The sequence below is a fragment of the Dendrobates tinctorius genome, unplaced genomic scaffold (assembly GCF_039654945.1).
Source record: "Dendrobates tinctorius isolate UK_male_01 unplaced genomic scaffold, ASM3965494v1 ptg000022l, whole genome shotgun sequence".
Classification (NCBI taxonomy): Eukaryota; Metazoa; Chordata; class Amphibia; order Anura; family Dendrobatidae; genus Dendrobates; species Dendrobates tinctorius.
Genome location: NW_027361690.1, coordinates 66230835 through 66252479, shown reverse-complemented (window position 1 = coordinate 66252479; position 21645 = coordinate 66230835). Strand labels below are relative to the sequence as shown.

At 42.8% G+C, this 21645-nt stretch overlaps 1 protein-coding gene across 5 annotated transcripts in view; it reads right to left on the bottom strand.

Moving 5' to 3' along the window:
- Positions 1-21645, bottom strand: part of ST8SIA2 (ST8 alpha-N-acetyl-neuraminide alpha-2,8-sialyltransferase 2) — a 665484-nt gene that overhangs the window by 207907 nt on the left and 435932 nt on the right. For all 5 annotated transcript variants that reach the window (XM_073568744.1, XM_073568743.1, XM_073568746.1 and 2 more), the window contains one exon: positions 15489-15782. In XM_073568744.1, the coding sequence (XP_073424845.1) occupies positions 15489-15782 (294 nt within the window). The remainder of the gene's footprint in view (positions 1-15488; positions 15783-21645) is intronic.

Here is a 21645-nt window from a genome sequence, read left to right as displayed (position 1 = left end):
GAACGATGACGACTACTGGTTAGAGTTGAGCGATACCGTCCGATACTTCAAAGTATCGGATCGGAATGGATCGGCCGATCTTTAAAAAAAGTATCGGTATCGCCGATTCCGATACCGGAAGTCCCATTCAAGTCTATGGGACTTCCGGTATCGGAATAAGAAAAACCCTGTTTTTGCCTTGTACAGCCTCTCTGGGGTCTGTACGGGCCTTTCGGGGGGCTGTGCCGGCCTGCCAGGGGGTCTGTGCAGGCTCCGGTGGTCTGTGCCGGCCTGCCGGGGGGCTGTGCCGGCCTGCCGGTGGTCTGTGCAGGCTCCGGTGGGCTGTGCCGGCCTGCCGGGGGGCTGTGCCGGCCTGCCGGTGGTCTGTGCAGGCTCCGGGGGGCTGTGCCGGCCTGCCGGGGGGCTGTGCCGGCCTGCCGGTGGTCTGTGCAGGCTCCGGGGGGCTGTGCCGGTCTGCCGGGGGGCTGTGCCGGCCTGCCGGTGGTCTGTGCAGGCTTCGGGGGTCTGTGCAGGCATCGTCCGATGGGACTACAAGTCCCATCGGGCGATGCCTGCTACCATGACAGTGATTGACACATTAGCCAATGATGGGACAGTAGTAGTCCCATCATCCGGCTAATGTGTTGAATGTAAAAAAAATTCCCACACACCGCGCATCATGATGACGTCAGGCTGTCAATCAACTTTGAACTTCCGATTCCGATGCCGAATTCCGATATTGAAAAAATATCGGAAGTCTGTATCGGAATTCCGATACAGCAAGTATCGGCCGATACCCGAAACTTGCGGTATCGGAATGCTCAACACTACTACTGGTTGGCCAGCATCCTGGATCCACGCTATAAAGGCAAATTACAAAACATCATGCCACAGGAGAACCTTGACCTAATATTGGCTAATAAACAAGCAACTCTGGTAAATCGGTTGCTTGAGGCATTCCCAGCACACAGCAGCGGTGATGGTTCTCACACGAGCCGTACGGGCCGGGGGCAGCTTGGCAGAGGTGTTCGTGGTGCACACAGCAGAAGTGGCGTTGGAGACAGGGGTTTCATGACAATGTTGTGGACTGATTTTTCAAATAACGCTCACACAACTGGTAATACTGCATCGATGGAAAGTGACAGGAGACAGCAGTTGTCAACTATGGTTACAAACTACTTTTCCTCCCATATCGATGTTCTCCCACACAGGTCATTCCCCTTTGACTATTGGGCCGCTAAACTGGACACCTGGCCTGAATTGGCCCAATATGCCTTACAGGAGCTCGCTTGCCCAGCTGCAAGTGTGCTATCGGAAAGAGTCTTCAGTGCAGCTGGATCAATCCTGACAGAAAAAAGGACCCGTCTGTCAACCCAAAATGTGGATGATCTAACCTTCATTAAAATGAACCACGCATGGGTTTCCAAGGATTTTGTCCCACCTTCCCCTGATGACACATAGGGTGACAGAAAAATGGCTTGCTTTGGTCCACCTCTTCCTGGTACTTCACCTATTTCGCCTTTTGCATCAGTTGAATGTCCAACATCAACATATGCCACTTTCTAAAACTCCCTAACTGTGCTGCCTCCCCCCCCATGGCCGGGGTCACCACCTAGCGCACGACACCGTGCGAGTGCCGTTGCCCTGGTCAGGTGGGTAGGCCGACTCTTGGGCACGGGCACTGGCACAGGGTCCCTCATAGTGCAATCAAGTGTCTCTGACGGCGGTGGTGCACACCCGCCGTCAGACACACCGCTGTACTATGAGGGGCCCAGTGCCAGTACCGACGCCCACGAGTGGGCCCCCCTTGCTTGGCCAGGGCCCCAGCATTTGCAATCTTTACCTCTCCCTGCTCCTCCGCTGTGTAATCTGGGCCGTCAAATCCATACTGTGCCTGACACCGTCTGAGCCTGCCTCCTGAGACATATATTTTGAATGTGTACGCTATCCATACATGTTATCCGGGGATACGGTACCCCTTCTAACCTTTGTGCAATGACGTGCAATCCATACTGGGCCTAACACCGTCTGAGCCTGCCTCATGCTGTATAGACATATATTTTGAATGTGTACGCTATCCATACATGTTATCCGGGGATACGGTACCCTTTCTAACCTTTGTGCAATGACGTGCAATCCATACTGGGCCTAACACTGTCTGAGCCTGCCTCATGCTGTATAGACATATATTTTGAATGTGTACGCTATCCATACATGTTATCCGGGGATACGGTACCCTTTCTAACCTTTGTGCAATGACGTGCAATCCATACTGGGCCTAACACTGTCTGAGCCTGCCTCATGCTGTATAGACATATATTTTGAATGTGTACGCTATCCATACATGTTATCCGGGGATACGGTACCCTTTCTAACCTTTGTGCAATGACGTGCAATCCATACTGGGCTTAACACCGTCTGAGCCTGCCTCATGCTGTATAGACATATATTTTGAATGTGTATGCTATCCATACATGTTATCCGGGGATACGGTACCCCTTCTAACCTTTGTGCAATGACGTGCAATCCATACTGGGCCTAACACCGTCTGAGCCTGCCTCATGCTGTATAGACATATATTTTGAATGTGTACGCTATCCATACATGTTATCCAGGGATACGGTACCCTTTCTAACCTTTGTGCAATGACGTGCAATCCATACTGGGCCTAACACCGTCTGAGCCTGCCTCATGCTGTATAGACATATATTTTGAATGTGTACGCTATCCATACATGTTATCCGGGGATACGGTACCCCTTCTAACCTTTGTGCAATGACGTGCAATCCATACTGGGCCTAACACCGTCTGAGCCTGCCTCATGCTGTATAGACATATATTTTGAATGTGTACGCTATCCATACATGTTATCCGGGGATACGGTACCCCTTCTAACCTTTGTGCAATGACGTGCAATCCATACTGGGCCTAACACCGTCTGAGCCTGCCTCATGCTGTATAGACATATATTTTGAATGTGTACACTATCCATACATGTTATCCGGGGATACGGTACCCCTTCTAACCTTTGTGCAATGACGTGCAATCCATACTGGGCCTAACACCGTCTGAGCCTGCCTCATGCTGTATAGACATATATTTTGAATGTGTACGCTATCCATACATGTTATCCGGGGATACGGTACCCTTTCTAACCTTTGTGCAATGACGTGCAATCCATACTGGGCCTAACACTGTCTGAGCCTGCCTCATGCTGTATAGACATATATTTTGAATGTGTACGCTATCCATACATGTTATCCGGGGATACGGTACCCTTTCTAACCTATGTGCAATGACGTGCAATCCATACTGGGCCTAACACTGTCTGAGCCTGCCTCATGCTGTATAGACATATATTTTGAATGTGTACGCTATCCATACATGTTATCCGGGGATACGGTACCCTTTCTAACCTTTGTGCAATGACGTGCAATCCATACTGGGCCTAACACCGTCTGAGCCTGCCTCATGCTGTATAGACATATATTTTGAATGTGTACGCTATCCATACATGTTATCCGGGGATACGGTACCCCTTCTAACCTTTGTGCAATGACGTGCAATCCATACTGGGCCTAACACCGTCTGAGCCTGCCTCATGCTGTATAGACATATATTTTGAATGTGTACGCTATCCATACATGTTATCCAGGGATACGGTACCCTTTCTAACCTTTGTGCAATGACGTGCAATCCATACTGGGCCTAACACCGTCTGAGCCTGCCTCATGCTGTATAGACATATATTTTGAATGTGTACGCTATCCATACATGTTATCCTGGGATACGGTACCCCTTTTAACCTTTGTGCAATGACGTGCAATCCATACTGGGCCTAACACCGTCTGAGCCTGCCTCATGCTGTATAGACATATATTTTGAATGTGTACGCTATCCATACATGTTATCCGGGGATACGGTACCCCTTCTAACCTTTGTGCAATGACGTGCAATCCATACTGGGCCTAACACCGTTTGAGCCTGCCTCATGCTGTATAGACATATATTTTGAATGTGTACACTATCCATACATGTTATCCGGGGATACGGTACCCCTTCTAACCTTTGTGCAATGACGTGCAATCCATACTGGGCCTAACACCGTCTGAGCCTGCCTCATGCTGTATAGACATATATTTTGAATGTGTACGCTATCCATACATGTTATCTGGGGATACGGTACCCCTTCTAACCTTTGTGCAATGACGTGCAATCCATACTGGGCCTAACACCGTCTGAGCCTGCCTCATGCTGTATAGACATATATTTTGAATGTGTACGCTATCCATACATGTTATCCAGGGATACGGTACCCTTTCTAACCTTTGTGCAATCCATACTGGGCGTGAGAACGGCTGGCGAGCTGTTAAGCAAGCTACAGCACCTGTCCAGACAAGTACAGGGATTCCCTAGCGAGGAGACTTATTTGATTGTTTTCTATGTTGGGACAGCAATTTTTGGGGAGCACTATACTCTGGAGAATGATAGATGGGGCCCACCATACACTGGAACATTCCAAAGGTGGACATCAGACACTGGAGCAGCATTTACAGGGCCCATTATACACTAGAGCAGTAGAAATGGGGCCCATTATGTTTGGAGCATTATTTGGGTCCATAAGACAGTGGAGCTTCATCCATGGGGACCAACATATACTGTAGCATTATGTGGAGCTCATCATATACTGTTTCAAACATTATATGGGACCAATGATTTTGTATGGAGAAATAGATGGGCCTCGTCATGAGATGTAAAAAGTGAGGTATTTTTCATTGTACTATACCGCTATTTCTCTGCCGTATCGGAGCATGATGAGTTGTGGTATGTGTTAAAGGGGCGCTCTTTCGCCCAGGGCACATGAAAACCTGCAGCCAGCCCTCCCCCCCCACAAATTTAGCCAAATAACCCCCATTTTTCAGTGCGTAACTTGTATTATGAAGTTAATTAAGGGTGACAAGCTTAAGTAAGAAGAATTGATGCTTTTGGCATTCAAATGGGCACTGTAGGTGTGTTTCCTGTCCTCCTCTCACTGCCGACTTTTATTCCCCATTGACTTACATTGGGTTTCGTGTTTCGGGACGACCCCGACTTTTCCCTATAATCGGACGATCTTGCTCGACCCGACTTTTGGAAAAGTCGGGTTTCACGAAACGAAACGCGACCCTAAAAAAGCAAAAGTCGCTCAACTCTAAAAATGACAACTACAGGGGCAGGCGTTTCTCATATCATATCAGGCATGGATGATGTGACTGTATTGTCCATTATCTTTACACTAAACGTGCATCAACAATAAGGCTATGTTCCCACATTGCATTTTGGCAGCTTTTTTTTATGTAAATTTAAGCTGCTATTTAAGAGTACCATCAAAACCTATGAGATTTCAGAAATCTCATGCACACAGTTTTTTCCTGAATGAATTGGAAAACTACTGCTTTTTTAAAATATGTAGCATGTCAATTCTTTTAGCATTTTTTTCATCATAGAAAGCAATGACAAAGAGCAAGTATGCTGCAAAAATGCAACCATGCATTTTATTGTGCTTTTGCTACGTTTTTGATGAATAAAACTATAAAACTAACTTTATGAAATACTAGCTGAAGACCCAAGCGTTGCCCGGGCATAGTAACTAACTACGGTTAGTTATAACAAATTATAACGATTATATCTATATATTTAAAGCTGAGTGTAGAGCCCCGCCCACTCCGCATAGCCACATTCACTATAATATCCCACATCATCCTGTCTGCCAGAGCCACCGGACTACTACCCCTAATATCCCACATCATCCTGTCAGCCAGAGCCACCGGACTACTACCCCTAATATCCCACATCATCCTGTCAACCAGAGCCACCGGACAACTACCACTAATATCCCCCATCATCCCATCACAGCCGCCGGACTACTACCACTAATATCCCACATCATCCCGTCATCCAGAGCCACCAGACTACTACCCCTAATATCCCATATTATCCCGTCAGCCAGAGCCACCGGACTACTACCCCTAATATCCCACTTCATCCCATCAGCCTGGGGTCAGAACCAGAACGCTGAATGGAACGGTCCTAACTTCTATACTGGGGATCCCTTTAAGAGAGGCCTGGCATCAGAACCAGAGCACTGAGTGGATTTTCCTTGACTTCCATGCCAATGATGGTGAGAACCAGAGAGCAGAGGGATTTACCCTAACTTCCATACCGGAGATCACTTTAAGAGAGGCCTGGGGTCAGTATCAAAGCACAGAGTGGATTTGCCCTCACTTCTATACCGGGTATCCCTTTAAGAGGGGCCTGGGGTCAGAACCAGAGTGATGAGTGGAATTGCCCTATCTTCCATACCAATGATCCCTTTAAGAGAGACTGGGGTCAGAACCAGAGCGCTGAGTGGATTTGCCCTGACTTGCATACCAATGATCCCTTTAATAGAATCCTGGGGTCAGAACCACAGCCCTGAGTGGAACGGTCCTAACTTCCATACCGGGGATCACTTTAAGAGAGCCTGGGGTCAGTACTCAAAAAGTAATAGAGTAATACCAGGGAGCTTAAAAAAATGTTCTGTTGAGTTACTGGGGATTTCACAAATTAGAAAAAAATCTTCACAAATCATCAATAAAAGAAGAAACAATATGTTTTTTTTAGTATGCTGAATTTCTGAACTTATTGTATGCAGCTGAAATTAAAAATGACAACTACAGGGGCAGGTGTTTCTCATATCATATCAGGCATGGATGATGTGACTGTATTGTCCATTATCTTTACACTAAGGCTACTTTCACACATCCGGTGTGTGGGGTCCGGCGGCGTGCGGCGAAAAGCCGGGCCGCCGGATCCGGCCTGCAGCCGTGACACCGGATGTGTGTGCGGCGAGACGATACGGCTCGGACATTATTAAAGGAGCCGCAGGACGAGGTGGACAGAGGCAGCCAATGAGACAGCTGCTGAAAGGGAGGGGAGGAGAGGGGAGGGGAGGGGGGTGGAGAGAGACATGGGGGGTTAACACTTAGTGTCCAGGCAAGAGAATCTTTCTCTCTTGCCGGGCACTTGTGGGGTTAACCCCACAGAGAGATCTCTCTCACCCAGACACTGTGAGTGTTAACCCCACAAGTGCCCGGCGAGAGAGATCTCTCACAAGTGTCCGGGTGACAGAGAGAGATCTCTCTCTCTCTCGCCGGGCACTTGTGGGGTTAACATTCACAGAGTCCAGGCATGCGCTGTGGTCCGGCGCTGCAAAAAAAGTTACATGGAACGTTTTTTCCAGACGCCGGACAGGCTGTTTTTTCCGGATCAGGCAAAAACCGGATACGCCGCATAGGTATCCGGCGCGATGCGGCAATAATGAAACTGAATGGGGGAAAAAACGGATCCGGTGGCAACCGGCGCCGGATCCGGTTTTTACACTTTTCGCCGCATCGCGCCTGATGCTGAAAACCGGATGTGTGAAAGAGGCCTAAACGTGCATCGACACGTGGATTTTCCCTCACTTCCAAACCGGGGATTCCTTTAAGAGACCCTTGGGTCAGAACCAGAGCGCTGAGTGGAACGGTCCTAATTCCATACCGGTGATCCCTTTTAGAGAGGCCTGGGGTCTAAACCAAAGCGCTGGATGGATTTGCCCTAACTTCCATGCTAATGATCCCTTTAAGAGATGCCTGGAGTCAGTATCAGAGTGCTGAGGGATTTGCCCTAACTTCCATACCAGAGATCCCTTTAAGAGGGAAGATGTGCCTATGGGATGGAGGATGTGTGATGGGTATATGGGCATGGGAGGGAGGGATTCATTTCTGTCATGTGCTCTCTGCTGCTTTCTGGGGGCTGACAATGGCTGGGAGCTTATGTTCTAGGGGATGCTAGATTTCTCCCACTTAGTCAGTGTCTGCTAAGGTGTTATCGAGTGGGAAAACTGTTGCTCATAGCAACCAATCACAGCTCAGCTTCTTTTAAACAGCTCTGGTGAAATGAAAGATGCTTAGTGATTGGTGCAAGGAAAACTGTTGCTCATAGCAACCAATCACAGCTCAGCATCTTTTAAACAGCTCTGGTGAAATGAAAGATGCTTCGTGACTGGTTGGTGATACACACACATACATTCAATTTTATATATATAGATGTACTTTAGACAAATGACACATGTAATCTGCACCAAAAAATGCAGCAAAAACTCACAAAAAATGTAGCAATAGTCTACTATTTGTAATCAGCTTCTTTACAGCCAAGAGATTAGATTTTGACTGCAGAAAAAAAGTAGCAAAAAAGCAATGTGTTAACATAGTCTTACACAGATTACAAAAGGCATTCAAATTTTCAATTACAATAATATATATAAAAATGCTACCGTGTCTAGATAGTTCTGTTATATACTTACAGAACTGTTTGTGTTATTTTTCATTGTTTGACCTAATGCTTTATGGTGTGACCTCATTTCACAAAAACCCAGTCCTGTTGCTCAGATGTGCTTGCTCATGGAAAGCAGAACAGTTTTGATTTTTTTAGCAGCCCGATAAATAAGAATCATTGCAGAATACACTATATGGACATTTTGAAAGGGGATCCAGAGAACACTAAAGAATGCCGTAACAAATATGTAAACAATGTCTAGAAAAATAAGTACTTTGTTGTAAAGAATGCCAACTGAAAACAGAAATTGAATGCATAAATTGAATTTACTATGTCCAGAAACATTTCCTTAAGGTTTTATTATATTAATTGTAGCATATTTTATATTATCACATGTATTTATATGGGATTTTTTTTTTACAAACATTAGCAGTTATCTTTAGATAATAAACTTGCTGAAAGTTTCAGTCTAATTTGCAATCTTCATTCCTCCATTTTCAAATATTTCTCTTCTGGGAGTGTCCCTTTTTGTAATACAGATGTGATGGGAACTATGTGTATATTCAGTGTGTAGATGCAAAACTGTACATTCCATGTGTTTTCCTTCTTTCTATAGCCTGTTTCTCATGCTTTCTGAGATACTTTGGCTCCCATCTACACTACAGATTTGTGTACAATCTCCTCTCCCTCCTGCTATGTCTAAGTCTATGGGCACGAGTGAAATATCGGATATCGGAATGGAAAAATTACTTTCTTTGTCTCCATTGCACCTGTGCTGTGATTCTCTCATCCTGGAGGATCGAAGCAAAGAGCACTGGCACTCGTTGTCATGGGTTTAACACAACAGAGAGGAGCAAGAAGACCTCAGTGTCTGATTTATCCTACTCCTGCACGAGTTAGAAGAAGCGATTAACCTTCTGATTAGGCTGCTGATTTACGGGCCGTATTGCTGCTCTTTTTGCGTTCTTTCGCAAAAATGGGCCACAGAAAACCTTCTCGGATCACCGTTTTTCCGTGTTATGACAAATAGCAGGGAAAAAAACAGCGATCCGCAAGTATGGTGTACCGCAAAACAAGCAAACGTTTTTGCGGTACCACTGAAATGCATTGTGGCCATGTCTGTAAGCCATGAAAAATATCGAGCAAGCTCGATATTTTTTCACGGCCACAAATACGGCCCTCATGATCATACGGAGTACGGCCCTCCTACTAATTTTTGCGGGCCGATTTTGCGGCCTCATAGAAATCTATTGAGGAAGCAAAAACAGCCCTCAAAAATACAGCAAGTATAAAACCAGCCTTAAGCAGTGCAAATTTCTTTTGGCAGTGAGGGGGTTAATCTGCTTTGTTTAGAGCTCCTGGAGCGTTTAAGCTCTCAGCTGTGCACTGTTAGCCACTCCCATCTCATATAAAAACAAGGCCCTGGCTAGCACTCATTGTCAGAGTTAGCTTATGCGGCATGGCTGGAGGTTGTTGTTGGTTTAAAGGAGAATACAGTTGGTGAGTTTATCTGAGACTGTTGGTTTGTTCTGAATGTGTGATAATCCCCTTTCTTCTACTACTTTGATTAAACCCCATCCTCCACTCCCTGGTGTTTTCCTCTGTAAAATGTGTGAGTATATTTGTGTTTGGTGTTTTTGTCATCCCTGTTCATATCACCTTGTTAGTCTGGTTGTTGCATTACGGTACACTATTACCCCAATCTTCCCTGGATGATGGAAGGGTACAGACTGATGGCTAATTCAGGACTAAGGCAAGGTACATGGCCCCATCATCTTCACCATCAAAAGTAATCCGAGGTACAGGGTGAGCTAGAGCGCCCATAGCATTAGGGACAGGGAAGGAGCCCCTGGTCCAGGGACGCCCAACAACAGAATCGTGACACTCAGCTCGCGGTCACAGCAGAGCTGGAGCAAAGGATCATTAGCATATTGCATCAGATGCTCTTGCACTGGATACCATATGATAGTGTGATTCCAGCTAAGAGTAAGTTTTCACAACTGGATAATCTCATCCAATTAAAAAATCATGATTTTTTAGTACCATATTTAAAAGGAAACAACTCAAGTTTCTGGTCAAGAAAAAATAGAACGATGGCATCTACTAGAAAAACAAAGTATTAATAAAAGTACACAATCAAGGTGCCACAAAAGGCAGGGGTTTCATTAAGGAATAAAACGAGGGAAAGGATAGGCCTTTTCTCTGACTCCCTCCCCACTTGCTCTATATATATAAAATAGTGTTGAGCATTCCGATACTGCAAATATCGGGTATCGGCTGATATTCGCTGTATCGGATTTCTTGATACCGAATACCGATATTTTTACAATATTGAATACCAGAATCGAAAGTTCCCATAATGCAATGACCCAGTTGTGTTAGCCATGTTAACTAATGGCATGGCTGTGATTGGCTGCTGAAATGATGTCATCATGATGAGCGGTCTGTGCGGGGCTGCCGGGGGTCTGTGCGGGCTGTCGGGGGTAGTATGTATGTAGTATGTATGTATGTATGTAGTATGTATTATGTAGTATGTATGCTGTATGAATGTAGTATGTATGTATGTTGTATGAATGCTGTATATATGTAGTATGTATGTGTGTTTTTTTTTTTTTATATTCAACACATTAGCCGGATGATGGGACTACTACTGACTTCAATCACTGTCATTGTAGCAGGCATAGCCCAATGGGACTTGTAGTCCCATCGGAAGATGCCTGCAAGCCCGCACAGACCCCCGAGAGGCCCGCACAGACCCCGCCCGCACGCACAGACATGCACAGTCTCCCCCCACGCACCGCCCACACTCTTCCCCCCTCCAGAACTGGATGTGCAAGGAAAGAAAGGGCTTATTTTTATTACGATATTTGTGCCCCATTGACTTGCATGGGTTTCCGGTATCGGAATCGGCGATACCCGATATTTTTGGGGTATCGGTCCGATCCGATATTTCCCGATATCGGAAGGTATCGCTCAACACTAATATAAAATAAGGCCCTGGATATTTGTGTGGCATATTGATTCTGTACTTATATGAATACTTTGTTTTTCTAGTAGATGCCATTGTTCTGTTTTTCCGTGACCAGGAAATTTAAGTGTTTCCTTTTAAATAAGGTACTAATAAAATTATGGATTTTTAACTGGATGACATAAGCCGATTGTGAGCACTTTCAATACACTCCACCTTACTTATATTTTGCTAGTCAAAAGTAGCTTCACACGACTGATGTCTCCACATCTGAGAAAAATGGTCCAATTATTCTAATCAGACTTGGATCAGAATTTTATCAGAGTGGCATCAGTTTTTCTTGGCCATAGAAAGAAAAAAAAAGTTTCTCCATTTTCTCCTTTCTGTCAGTCCTTGAAAATCGGACCACATTCGGATGTCATCTGGGTGCGGTCAATTTTTTTTAGATGGACCCATAGACTTGCATTGGCGATTTTGAACCGACAATCGAATCAAAATTGGACATGTCTCTGATTTTTTTTTTTATACGTACCACTCGGTCTGAGGAAAAAAATCGGACATATGCATAGCCCTATAGAATATCATAAGTTCTATCTGAAAAAACATGAACAGCACTGGTATGAGAAAGTTTGTTTTGTGCATGAGGCCTATCACTGAGGGGATTGAGAGGAATTTTTGATGGATTTGTAATATTCCTGTAAAACACTAAGCTACATAAAGGACTTGCAGATCCTCTGCAGCAGAATGTTAGAACGTTTTTAATGGAGACTATATAGAAAGTTTCTGAAAGGGAACCTGTCATTATATTCATGCTACCAATACCACGGCTGCGTGATTAGGGCAGCCTTTCAGAGTAAATCTACCTGGCAGCAGATTCAGGCAGATTCACCATATTCAGGCAATCAGGAATCTCATGCCAGGTTTCCTTTAACTTTGCAGTTAGGTAGTAAAATTATAAATAAAAATAATTATGTGCAATGGTGTAGATAGCATTTAGTAGAATGTATGAGTCAAGCACAGGAATATAGCTGGATTCCCAATTAGAAATAAATATGAGATATTGGGCTACAATATTAGGCCATGTTCACACATTTAATATTTAGTCAGTTTTTTACCTCAGTATTTGTAAGTTTAGACCAGGAGAGGAAAAATCAGAGGAAAAGTATAATCGAAACAAGTCACCACTTCTGGATTTATCACCCACTCCTGGTTTTGGCTTATACAGATACTGAGGTAAAATACTGACCAAATACTGACCGTGTGAACGTGGCCTTAATATTATCTTAAATTTACATGACTTTTATGGTAATGGGAATGGGCAGCGTAGTGACTCAATGGTTAGCACTGATGATTTGCAGTGCTGGGATTCCAATCCCACCATGGACAACATCTGCATGAAGTGTGTATGGTCTCCTCCGGTTTCTCTGGTTTCCTTACACTCCAAAAACATACTGATAGGAAATCTAGATTGTGAGCCCCAATGAGGCAGCAATGGCAAATGTCTATAAACATATAAGTATAATAGATGGCAAAAAAGCCAAATGAACATTTGCACCTATCTACTATGCAGTGATGTAGCCAGTATAACACAGAAGAAAGAGATCAGGCGCCGGAAGTTAACATAACACAACAAATGCTGTTAAATATATATTGTTAGGCATTGTAGATCCCGCGCCGGGATATTTTTCTGCATTTGATATCGTTGTCATTTTAAGAATGGCTGCATCTTTGGATAAGAAAGCCTGACTCGTATATTTCTAGAGACAATACTTTCCGCCCATCAATAATATAAATCTAATCACTTCCACTCAATCAAATTAATGACAAGAGATATTTTTCAACCAGGGCTGCCTGGACCCGAGAGCACACTTACTGCTGAGATTTACCTGCCTGGCGCTATACAATCCTTGGAAAAACATTTCCGAAATTGGCATCTATAGCATTTTCTGTCAGGAGGAAGGATTAGAACTGCTTAGCAAATGTGTTCCCTTTGCTTTTCTTTGTCGAGAAAGATATTGTACCTTCCCATTCTGGAGCTGAGTGATATTATTTCCTTGACACGCTCCTTTCTCCCATGCTGAGCTGCAGCAGGTGCATAGGAAAACCTCGATCTGTATTTTTCGTCTTGACAGTAAAGACTAATATGTGACTCACTTTCTGCCCCGTTCAGCTTCCTAGAGATAAGTCTTGGAGATTCAGTGACCCAATTATGAAAACAACCAACTTTGAGCAGTACATTGCTGCACACACTATAGAGCCTTCTCCCGATAGAAGGCCGCGGTGAATACCGTTATCTGCAGGAGGTAGTGCTGAGGCCACAGTGCCGGGATTAGAAATGTGCCTGTTTATAAGGAGCTTATTACAGAAGAATAACTACCGAGATGAAGGAATGTCACTTACAGCCATAAGATCTCAACCTTTTGTTCCCTTCATTTTTTTTTTACAGGTACTAAAATAAATAGCTTTACTGCTGTACAGAGCTAATACCCCTCTAATGGTCTTGACGTTTTGTATCATTCCCCCCGTTGATTAGCGCATTTTGTTATTTTTTTTTACAAGGAAAAGCACAAAAATCAAACAATTGCTGACCTGTAGCGCTCGCAGCAAAGCCATTGAATTTCACAATCTCCCGACCCACGGCCTTTATTTTGCAAACTCTATACTTAGAGCTATTTATGTGACCTGCTCATAATGTAACTGTGCTTCATGCTTGCAACATATACTCCAGCTTACTTACAATCTCACTGATTCAGTTCCATTATCCTTTGTGTTCCTGGAGGGAAATGTGGTTAAAATGATGTACTTATTTCAAATAGTATTAGCTTTCTTTAAAGACCCAAGATACACACTTGATGAATTTATTGAGAAATGCGGATACCACCACAGCCAAAAATATCTAGAATGTGTGTGTGCTGTATGCTTTGTATATGAGCAGCAATTGTTAAGGGATAAGCTGTCAACATGTATGTAGGAAATCAGCATGTATTAATCAATGTGATTGGTATGGTGGTTGTCCAACTTTGAAATAAAAAAAGAAAGAAATTAAAAAAAAAAAAAGCTATAAATAAAGCACACTCACCTCACTGGTTTAAGATGCTGCTCTTCTAATGCTGCCCGTCTCTGTACTTCCATTTCCAGATGTATGGACATCCAGCTGCTGCAGACAATCATGGGCCACAGATGACGCATTTGTTACGACAACAGGCAATGCCCATGCTGGAAGAGGAAGTATAGAGTCTGACAGAGGCAGCATTAGAAGAGGAGCGGCAAGGACCGGTAAGATAATATGCTTTATTATTATATTTTACAATATTCTGAATGTTTTTTGGAAATTTTAGCGAGTTGATCTTCCGTGTTCACGAGCAAACCTCTCTATTAGGACTATCTTACACGAGTGTATAACATAGCCTAATGCTATCTGATGTTTCGTCGGATAACACTTGGCTCAATGCTATGCTATGGGGTAGTGCCGATTCGACATGAGAAAAAAAATTGTAGCATGTTGCGAGTGGCTCCAGAATTCGGATCACACACACCCACAGAAGACTATCGGTCACTGGAAAACATCGGACTACAGTCTGATATCATCTGAGTTGAGACCGCCATTAGCTGACTCAGACAATGGAGAAGATGGAGAAATTAAGTTCTCCATCTGTTCCTCACCTGTAATACAATTCTCTCATGCAATAGAATTGGATCACACTGTGATGACACTCGGCTTGAACACTAACAGAGTTTGAGCTGAGTGTCATTAGCATAATTGGCCCGATTATCTTGCATGAGAGACTCTATGGCCGTCTGACCGCAGCTCGAGACAGAGTAAAGTACCATCTCAAAAATGGGCTTGCACTCTGGAGCTCGAACACAAATGTGTCCACCTCTACTTTTCCTCAAACTTCATTAAGAACTCCAATTTCTGCAATACAAAATCAAGTCAATATGGTGACATGCCAGAGAAACTTTCAACATTGTAACCACTGGGTTATGCAAATTGTCACTGATAGAGCATAATTGTCAGGCCATAGAGACACATATAGCATAAACATGTCTTGCTAAACTATTGCAAAATCATGGCTTGTTTTTTTTCAAAGCTAGCCATCTTTTGAGACTTGTCTCTTGTTTTAAGCCTTTGAAAAAATTACAAAAGGACATATTTGCATTATTACATGGTCTACATAGCTTTGAATGTTTGGAGAAAACGTACCCTCTGACAGCATGAAGGAGTCGTAGAGACGGGTAAGCTGTATGTACATTGATGTGGTGCTTTATAATAAGGTCATTAACCCATTCAACTCGCTCTTCTCCGCCTTTAGCCATGAATGCTGGAATCCACAGAATGCTTTCATTCAAGCTTTTCAGACGTTGCAAAAATTTATCCTTCCAAGTGTCATTCACTAGGTCCTCAAATGCACGCTGCACCACGGATGGGTTCATAGTTACCAAATGCGTCTTCATACCAACATCTCTTGCATATTCTTCAACTGGTGCCAAATTACATCTACAAAAAGAAGGCTGTTTTTTAAATATTTCAAAATAACATAAACGTACAATTTGTCATATAACAAAACTTGTGGAAACTAGCGAGAAAAATGGAGTGTTTGGCAGTGCTGTCAGTTTTTCGGTTACGTACCAGGATCTTCATCAGGCCTCCAAAACCTGAGAAAGGTCCTGGCACAGGATCGAAAACACGTTAGCACTGTTTTTATTTTTGGTTTTATCTTGACCAATAAAAAAGTGGATTTAAATTGGTGAATGGAAGACGACTTCTTTTACATGAGACGGTGCCAAAAAAAATTCCAATTTTTTTCATGGGTTTCCATGTGTATGACGGACTCGACCTCAATCACATTATTATATATCAGCAATACTACTAGTTGGAGCATTCTTGTTCCTCTAATTTTTTTTTCTACAGTCACTGATATAACTAAACATAACTTGATTGTTTGTGCCTTTGTATAACTCTGTAAGCAAATGCAACGTAATAAATTTACCTATAGCATTGTTACAGACTAGGACTGATCCTTTAACTGCTAAGCTGAGGACATTCAGAGATTTCATGGAATTATCTTTTCCCTATAATCTGTATAATAATATGCTAAGTTCCTTGTGTTCTGTAACCTGTGCCAATAGACTGAATAGCGTTACCATGATGACAGAATACCTGTAAGGCCAGGGTTACACTAGTGTATGGCAACCGATCCAAGAACATCGGATGCGATATGCCAATGACCCTCGGCTCCTGCTCTGCTGTGAGCGGGAGCCGAGTGTCATGCGACTGTGCTCCGAGCCTCTCACACACAGAGGATCGGAGCACAGCTGCGGTAGAGTCGGAGAAAGTAATTTCTCCATCTCCATTGCCGGGGTCAGCTTATATCGTACAGCACTCAAATACATAAGTTACAAAAGCATTCCCAGTGCATCACAATGGTAATAATGGACAACATATGGATTGCACATGAATGACAATATACGCTGCCCATGATTTTCACAGACCCATAGACTTAAAAAAACGGATGTTTCTGTGATTTTTTTTTCCGGACACAGTCTGCAAAATAACACGAAGTGTGAATAGCACCATGGACTAGAGAAAGGTATGTGTTCTATCAGTAAAAAACACAGAGAGAACACATATGTGAAAAATAGAAGTCTGAATCAGGCCTAAAACAGCATGCAAGAAAGATGGGCTTTGGTCTTTTAAATACCGATTCTAATCATCCACAGATGCGACATCAATTATATGGCTGCAATTAGTAAAAAAAATAGAAAAAAATACTAAACACCAGGATTCTGCAAAGACCTATGTTTTAAAAGAGTCTTCCAAAATCTGTACAATCTGTAATCTAAAGGCTGCCAGACACATTAAATCGCTATCTACTTAACAGGGATCCAAAGGGTAACATTTCTCCAAGCGGAGACTGACTTGTTATGGTAAGGAGACTTTTAAGCTTTGCAGTGCTCCACTGGGAAATATACAAATTGTCTCTTCAGAAAGGAAGAGGACTAGAACTCTAGTGCCACCTATTGGAAGTATCTACTGAACAATCATGCAGTTGACGCTTGGCTCGGCAAAGTGCTCTTGTATTTTCTGTGCAAGCTACTGTCAAAAACAAATTTATCTTTCGAAGAAGAAAAGTATCGGGCATTAGAAATCCAACAAGCCAACATTATCTCCCAACATTACATCTCTCAACATTATCTGTTGGGGTAGAGTCTGGAGGCCCCATAAATAATACTGTCAGCCGATCCTGATGATATCTCTATGATTGTGTAAGAATATAGTCCACCAAATAGTTTCTGTCTAATAGATACCCAATAAGAAGGTCCTTAAGTGTCCAATGGGTCCAGTTGATGGCGCAATAATGGGCTCTGAAGGTCCTGTCCATCACAAACCCATTTCATTTCAGAATCCATCACTTGCTGTTATTAATAAATACTTAAGGCTTAGTTCATACATAACTTAATAATAGGTTGCTTATTCATAAATGGATACTGCTTGTACCATCACCTCAATCAAATAAATATTCTCATATAAAGTTCTACAAACATAACTTAACATCTTTTTGGCCAAAGTCATGAACTAGGAATCAGTGAAATCTTTGTAATAGACAGTAAGACTATTCTTGACATCAGGAAAATGTTTTTTTTCAAGCCCTCTGCACTTCTGTGTCATGAATCTTATGATGTAATTTTCAATACCTAAAGCTCGCAGACATAATGACTCGTCCAAAGTCACAAGGAGGTGACACAAGAATTAAACCAGGCTCGCCTACTCAGTTATTAATCAAATGAGCTGTTCTCTCCTCACATCAAGGCAAACAGAGCGCTATTTGAATTCAGATTTCCTTTAGCATGGATCTTTGAAATCACAATGCTAATGCCTCCAGTCTTTGAAGACAGTTGCTCCGTGCTGCAGCACTTCAATGGCATTGTACTCCATAACACTCTCAGCTATATAATCTCCTATTCTGCTCTGTACACCTGTTGAGCTCAAAGATGCTGAGAGTCTGAGAGTCTAACAGCTAAGAAAGAAGCCATTCTGTAGCTTAGCGTCAACACCTCCAACATTCCTGAAATGCCAACATCGTATACACCAGTGGAATGGCAATGAAGTGGTTAAATGTGCCTTTTAATTCACATTTCATATATAGTAGATCTACTCTAAGTGGTATATAATTACAATGCTTCTTCCTATTACAGTACAACTCATAGCGGCCATATTGGCATAGCGAACAACATGGCATCCTTTCGGTATTTAACTAGAGTATTTTCAATGTCTTTGATAATTTTTTTCATTTACTGAACAGCTTAACATGACAGGACAACCCCTGACTATAATATTAAAGGATGGGATGTATAGAATATTTTTTTCAGTCTAGTGTACAACTAAAATAGCTACTTATATTTTAACTTTATGTTTTGTTTCCTAGTGGTGTTGCCTCAAAAAAATTAGATGGATAATATTTTATGTGAAGCTAAGACTCTCTTGTCTCTACTGTTCAGTACTGCTCAGCTTCACATACTAAGGATCTCGTTGCAATATAGTAATTTCTTCTGCTATTATGGAAACCATGACAGGTGTAACAAATCTATCTATTGGACGTCATGAGACAAGTTTGGGTAGATTGACTTTTAAAATGGAAAGATTGATAACATCTTCAAGTCGGGAGAACCAGTGTGGATTTATGCCAGAAAAGTCAACAGTGATGGACATAAGAAGACTCTATTGCAGCTTCCGGATCAAGGAGGGAGAGTCAGGAGGAGAGTGTCACTCTATGTTCTCCTTGGATGGAGTAAAAGCGTGACATCTTGATACTGGGAAGTAGCTGGAGAGTAAAGAGGGGCAGTACAATTGCACAGGAGAGGGCTGGGGTGAGGTGGGTATAATTTTTTAAATACTTCCTGGCCCTTTAGAATTCAGCAAAAATGACAGCTGGCTGGCTTCCATTTTTCTGGTTTCGTGAGCGACTTGCCTAAAATTTGGATTCAAATGAAACTAATAATTTGGGGAAATCCTAAAGGAATTGCATTCATTTTGAATTGATTTGCGTCTCTCTAGTAGAATACCTTCATAGAATTTGCATAGGTAGGCTGTTCTCATTTACTTTAAATGAGCAACACACAACAGAAATATCATAAGTGCGTAACTTTCAAATTGGCAAACTGCTACTTCAGCATAGAGCCTTTACTGGCTAAAATTAGGCAAGGTAAAAATATGAGAGAGGACAATATATAATTATATGGGCATCATATTCTTTCATGTTTAATCAGTCTTTCTCCATATATAAGTCAGAAGCTGGTGTATGGAGCGGGCTCAAGCAGCGGACCCGTCCCAAACCAGCATGCGATGGCTGAGTATTACAGCCAGGACCTGCCTCTAACAATTGTGCGTAGAGTGAAGCTCCGCTCGCAACTGCTAACCTGTTAAATGCTGCTGTCAATCTCTGCCATAGAGCATTATTGGTCAACCGAAGATATAAAATGGGCCTACAATTTGGTGCTTGACTCTGTCATACATATATACCTGACATTTGCTTAGGGCTAGGATGAAGGCTAGGAAACAGACAGTACAACTCACAAGAACTACCGCATTTGTGGTACTTCACAAGAACTATCATACTTGTGGTTCTTGTTTTCCCATACTTAATTTACACTCAGCAAAAAGAAAACATCCAGTTGTCCAGTGAGAGGCATATAGACTATGAATATGACTGTCACAACTTTCAGGATACTGGGGGCCAGGGTTTCCTTTCTTGTTCCTAACGCTAGGGATGCCCAGCTATGCCTGCTCCCTGGATTACTTCTAATAGTGAAGATGCCGGAGCCACATATCTTGCTGAACTCCTGAATCAGCCCTGTAGCTGTCCCTCTCCCCCACCCATAGAGTAATAGTGCATGTATATATACACACCAGACTAACAAGGGAGGACGTACGGATAAATGAAATACTAAACATACAAATATGCACTCACAGACAACAGAGCGGAACACCCGGGAGAAAAGGTAGGTGAACCAAATTGGAGATTATAAGAATTTACACACAGCCAAAACACCAAGCAACAGTCACAGATCACTCCAAACACTTCTACCAACAACTGACACCTTCACTCGAGGCAGTACAAGATTAACACTGGCAATCCAGATTGCCAGAGGTGAGTATATATAGGAGACAGAAGTAGCCAATACTGGACAGCTGAGCTCACCTAAGCAGAACAGTGTAACCCCTGCACTGCTAACAGAAACCTCCTTTAATATGAAGAAGTGCTCATAATCAGAGCAGAAGAGCGGGAAATTAAATGCTGCGCCTTCTGGCCCCTCTTTGTAGAGGTAAAACCATGACAATGACCATATATGCAAGATCATAGCTTATGTAGATTATCCTGTATAAATACATACACCTCTGAAATTGCAAGATAGTGAGTATCTAATAATGATGTGCGAGTGTGCTCGTTACTCGAGTTTTCTGAGCATGCTCGGGTGTTCCAGTATCATGGGCGTGCTCGTAAATTATGTCTGAGTCCCCACAGCTGCATGATTTGCGGCTGCTAGACAGCCTGAATACATGAAGCGATTGCCTGTTTGTTAGGGAATCCCCACATGTATTCAGGCTGTCTAGCAATGGCAAATCATGCATCTGCGGGGACTCAGACTCATTTACGAGCACGCCCAAGAACACCCGAGCATGCTCGGAAAACTCGAGTAACGAGCACACTCGCTCATCACTAATACCTAACCAAACAGAATACACCTGAGAGTCAGCAACTGAGCATTACTGCACTCAAAAATAGTATTCCTTGTTCATATGCCATCTGCATGAAATCGCCCTGAAAAAGCAATAGAGCAGAGGCAACAAGCACTACGGCCCTTGAAAGCAATTTATATACTGTAGCTTCTCACTGCAGTAATGGTGTAAGTAAACTGACAATATTCTATAGAATGAACACACCGCAGCCCATAATGGCCAATTTAGAAATAATACAGTTTCATTTTACAGCAGTTGCTGACAGTTTGAATCACAGATCTGTGGTTTAATGCCAAAACAATCGCGCAAGTTTCCAGCAAATACGCCGTTTTACAAAAACAACTCTCCATCCAAGATCTAACAGTTAAGAAATGTCTGTGCCAAGGCTGCTGATGAAAAGCAATATTACTTAATTAGCACTTAGTGGATTAGTGTACAAACATTGAGTCTCATTCATCCTTCATCTTCCCAGGACACAAATAGTTATATCATCTCCTATAATCCAGTCATCACTTTTCTTGCTTTATTCAGTACATTTACTCTAGGACAGTGAATACTAATAAACAAATGTATGTATCTGAGATGAGACAAAGCTATGAAATATTAATACTAATTACAATGC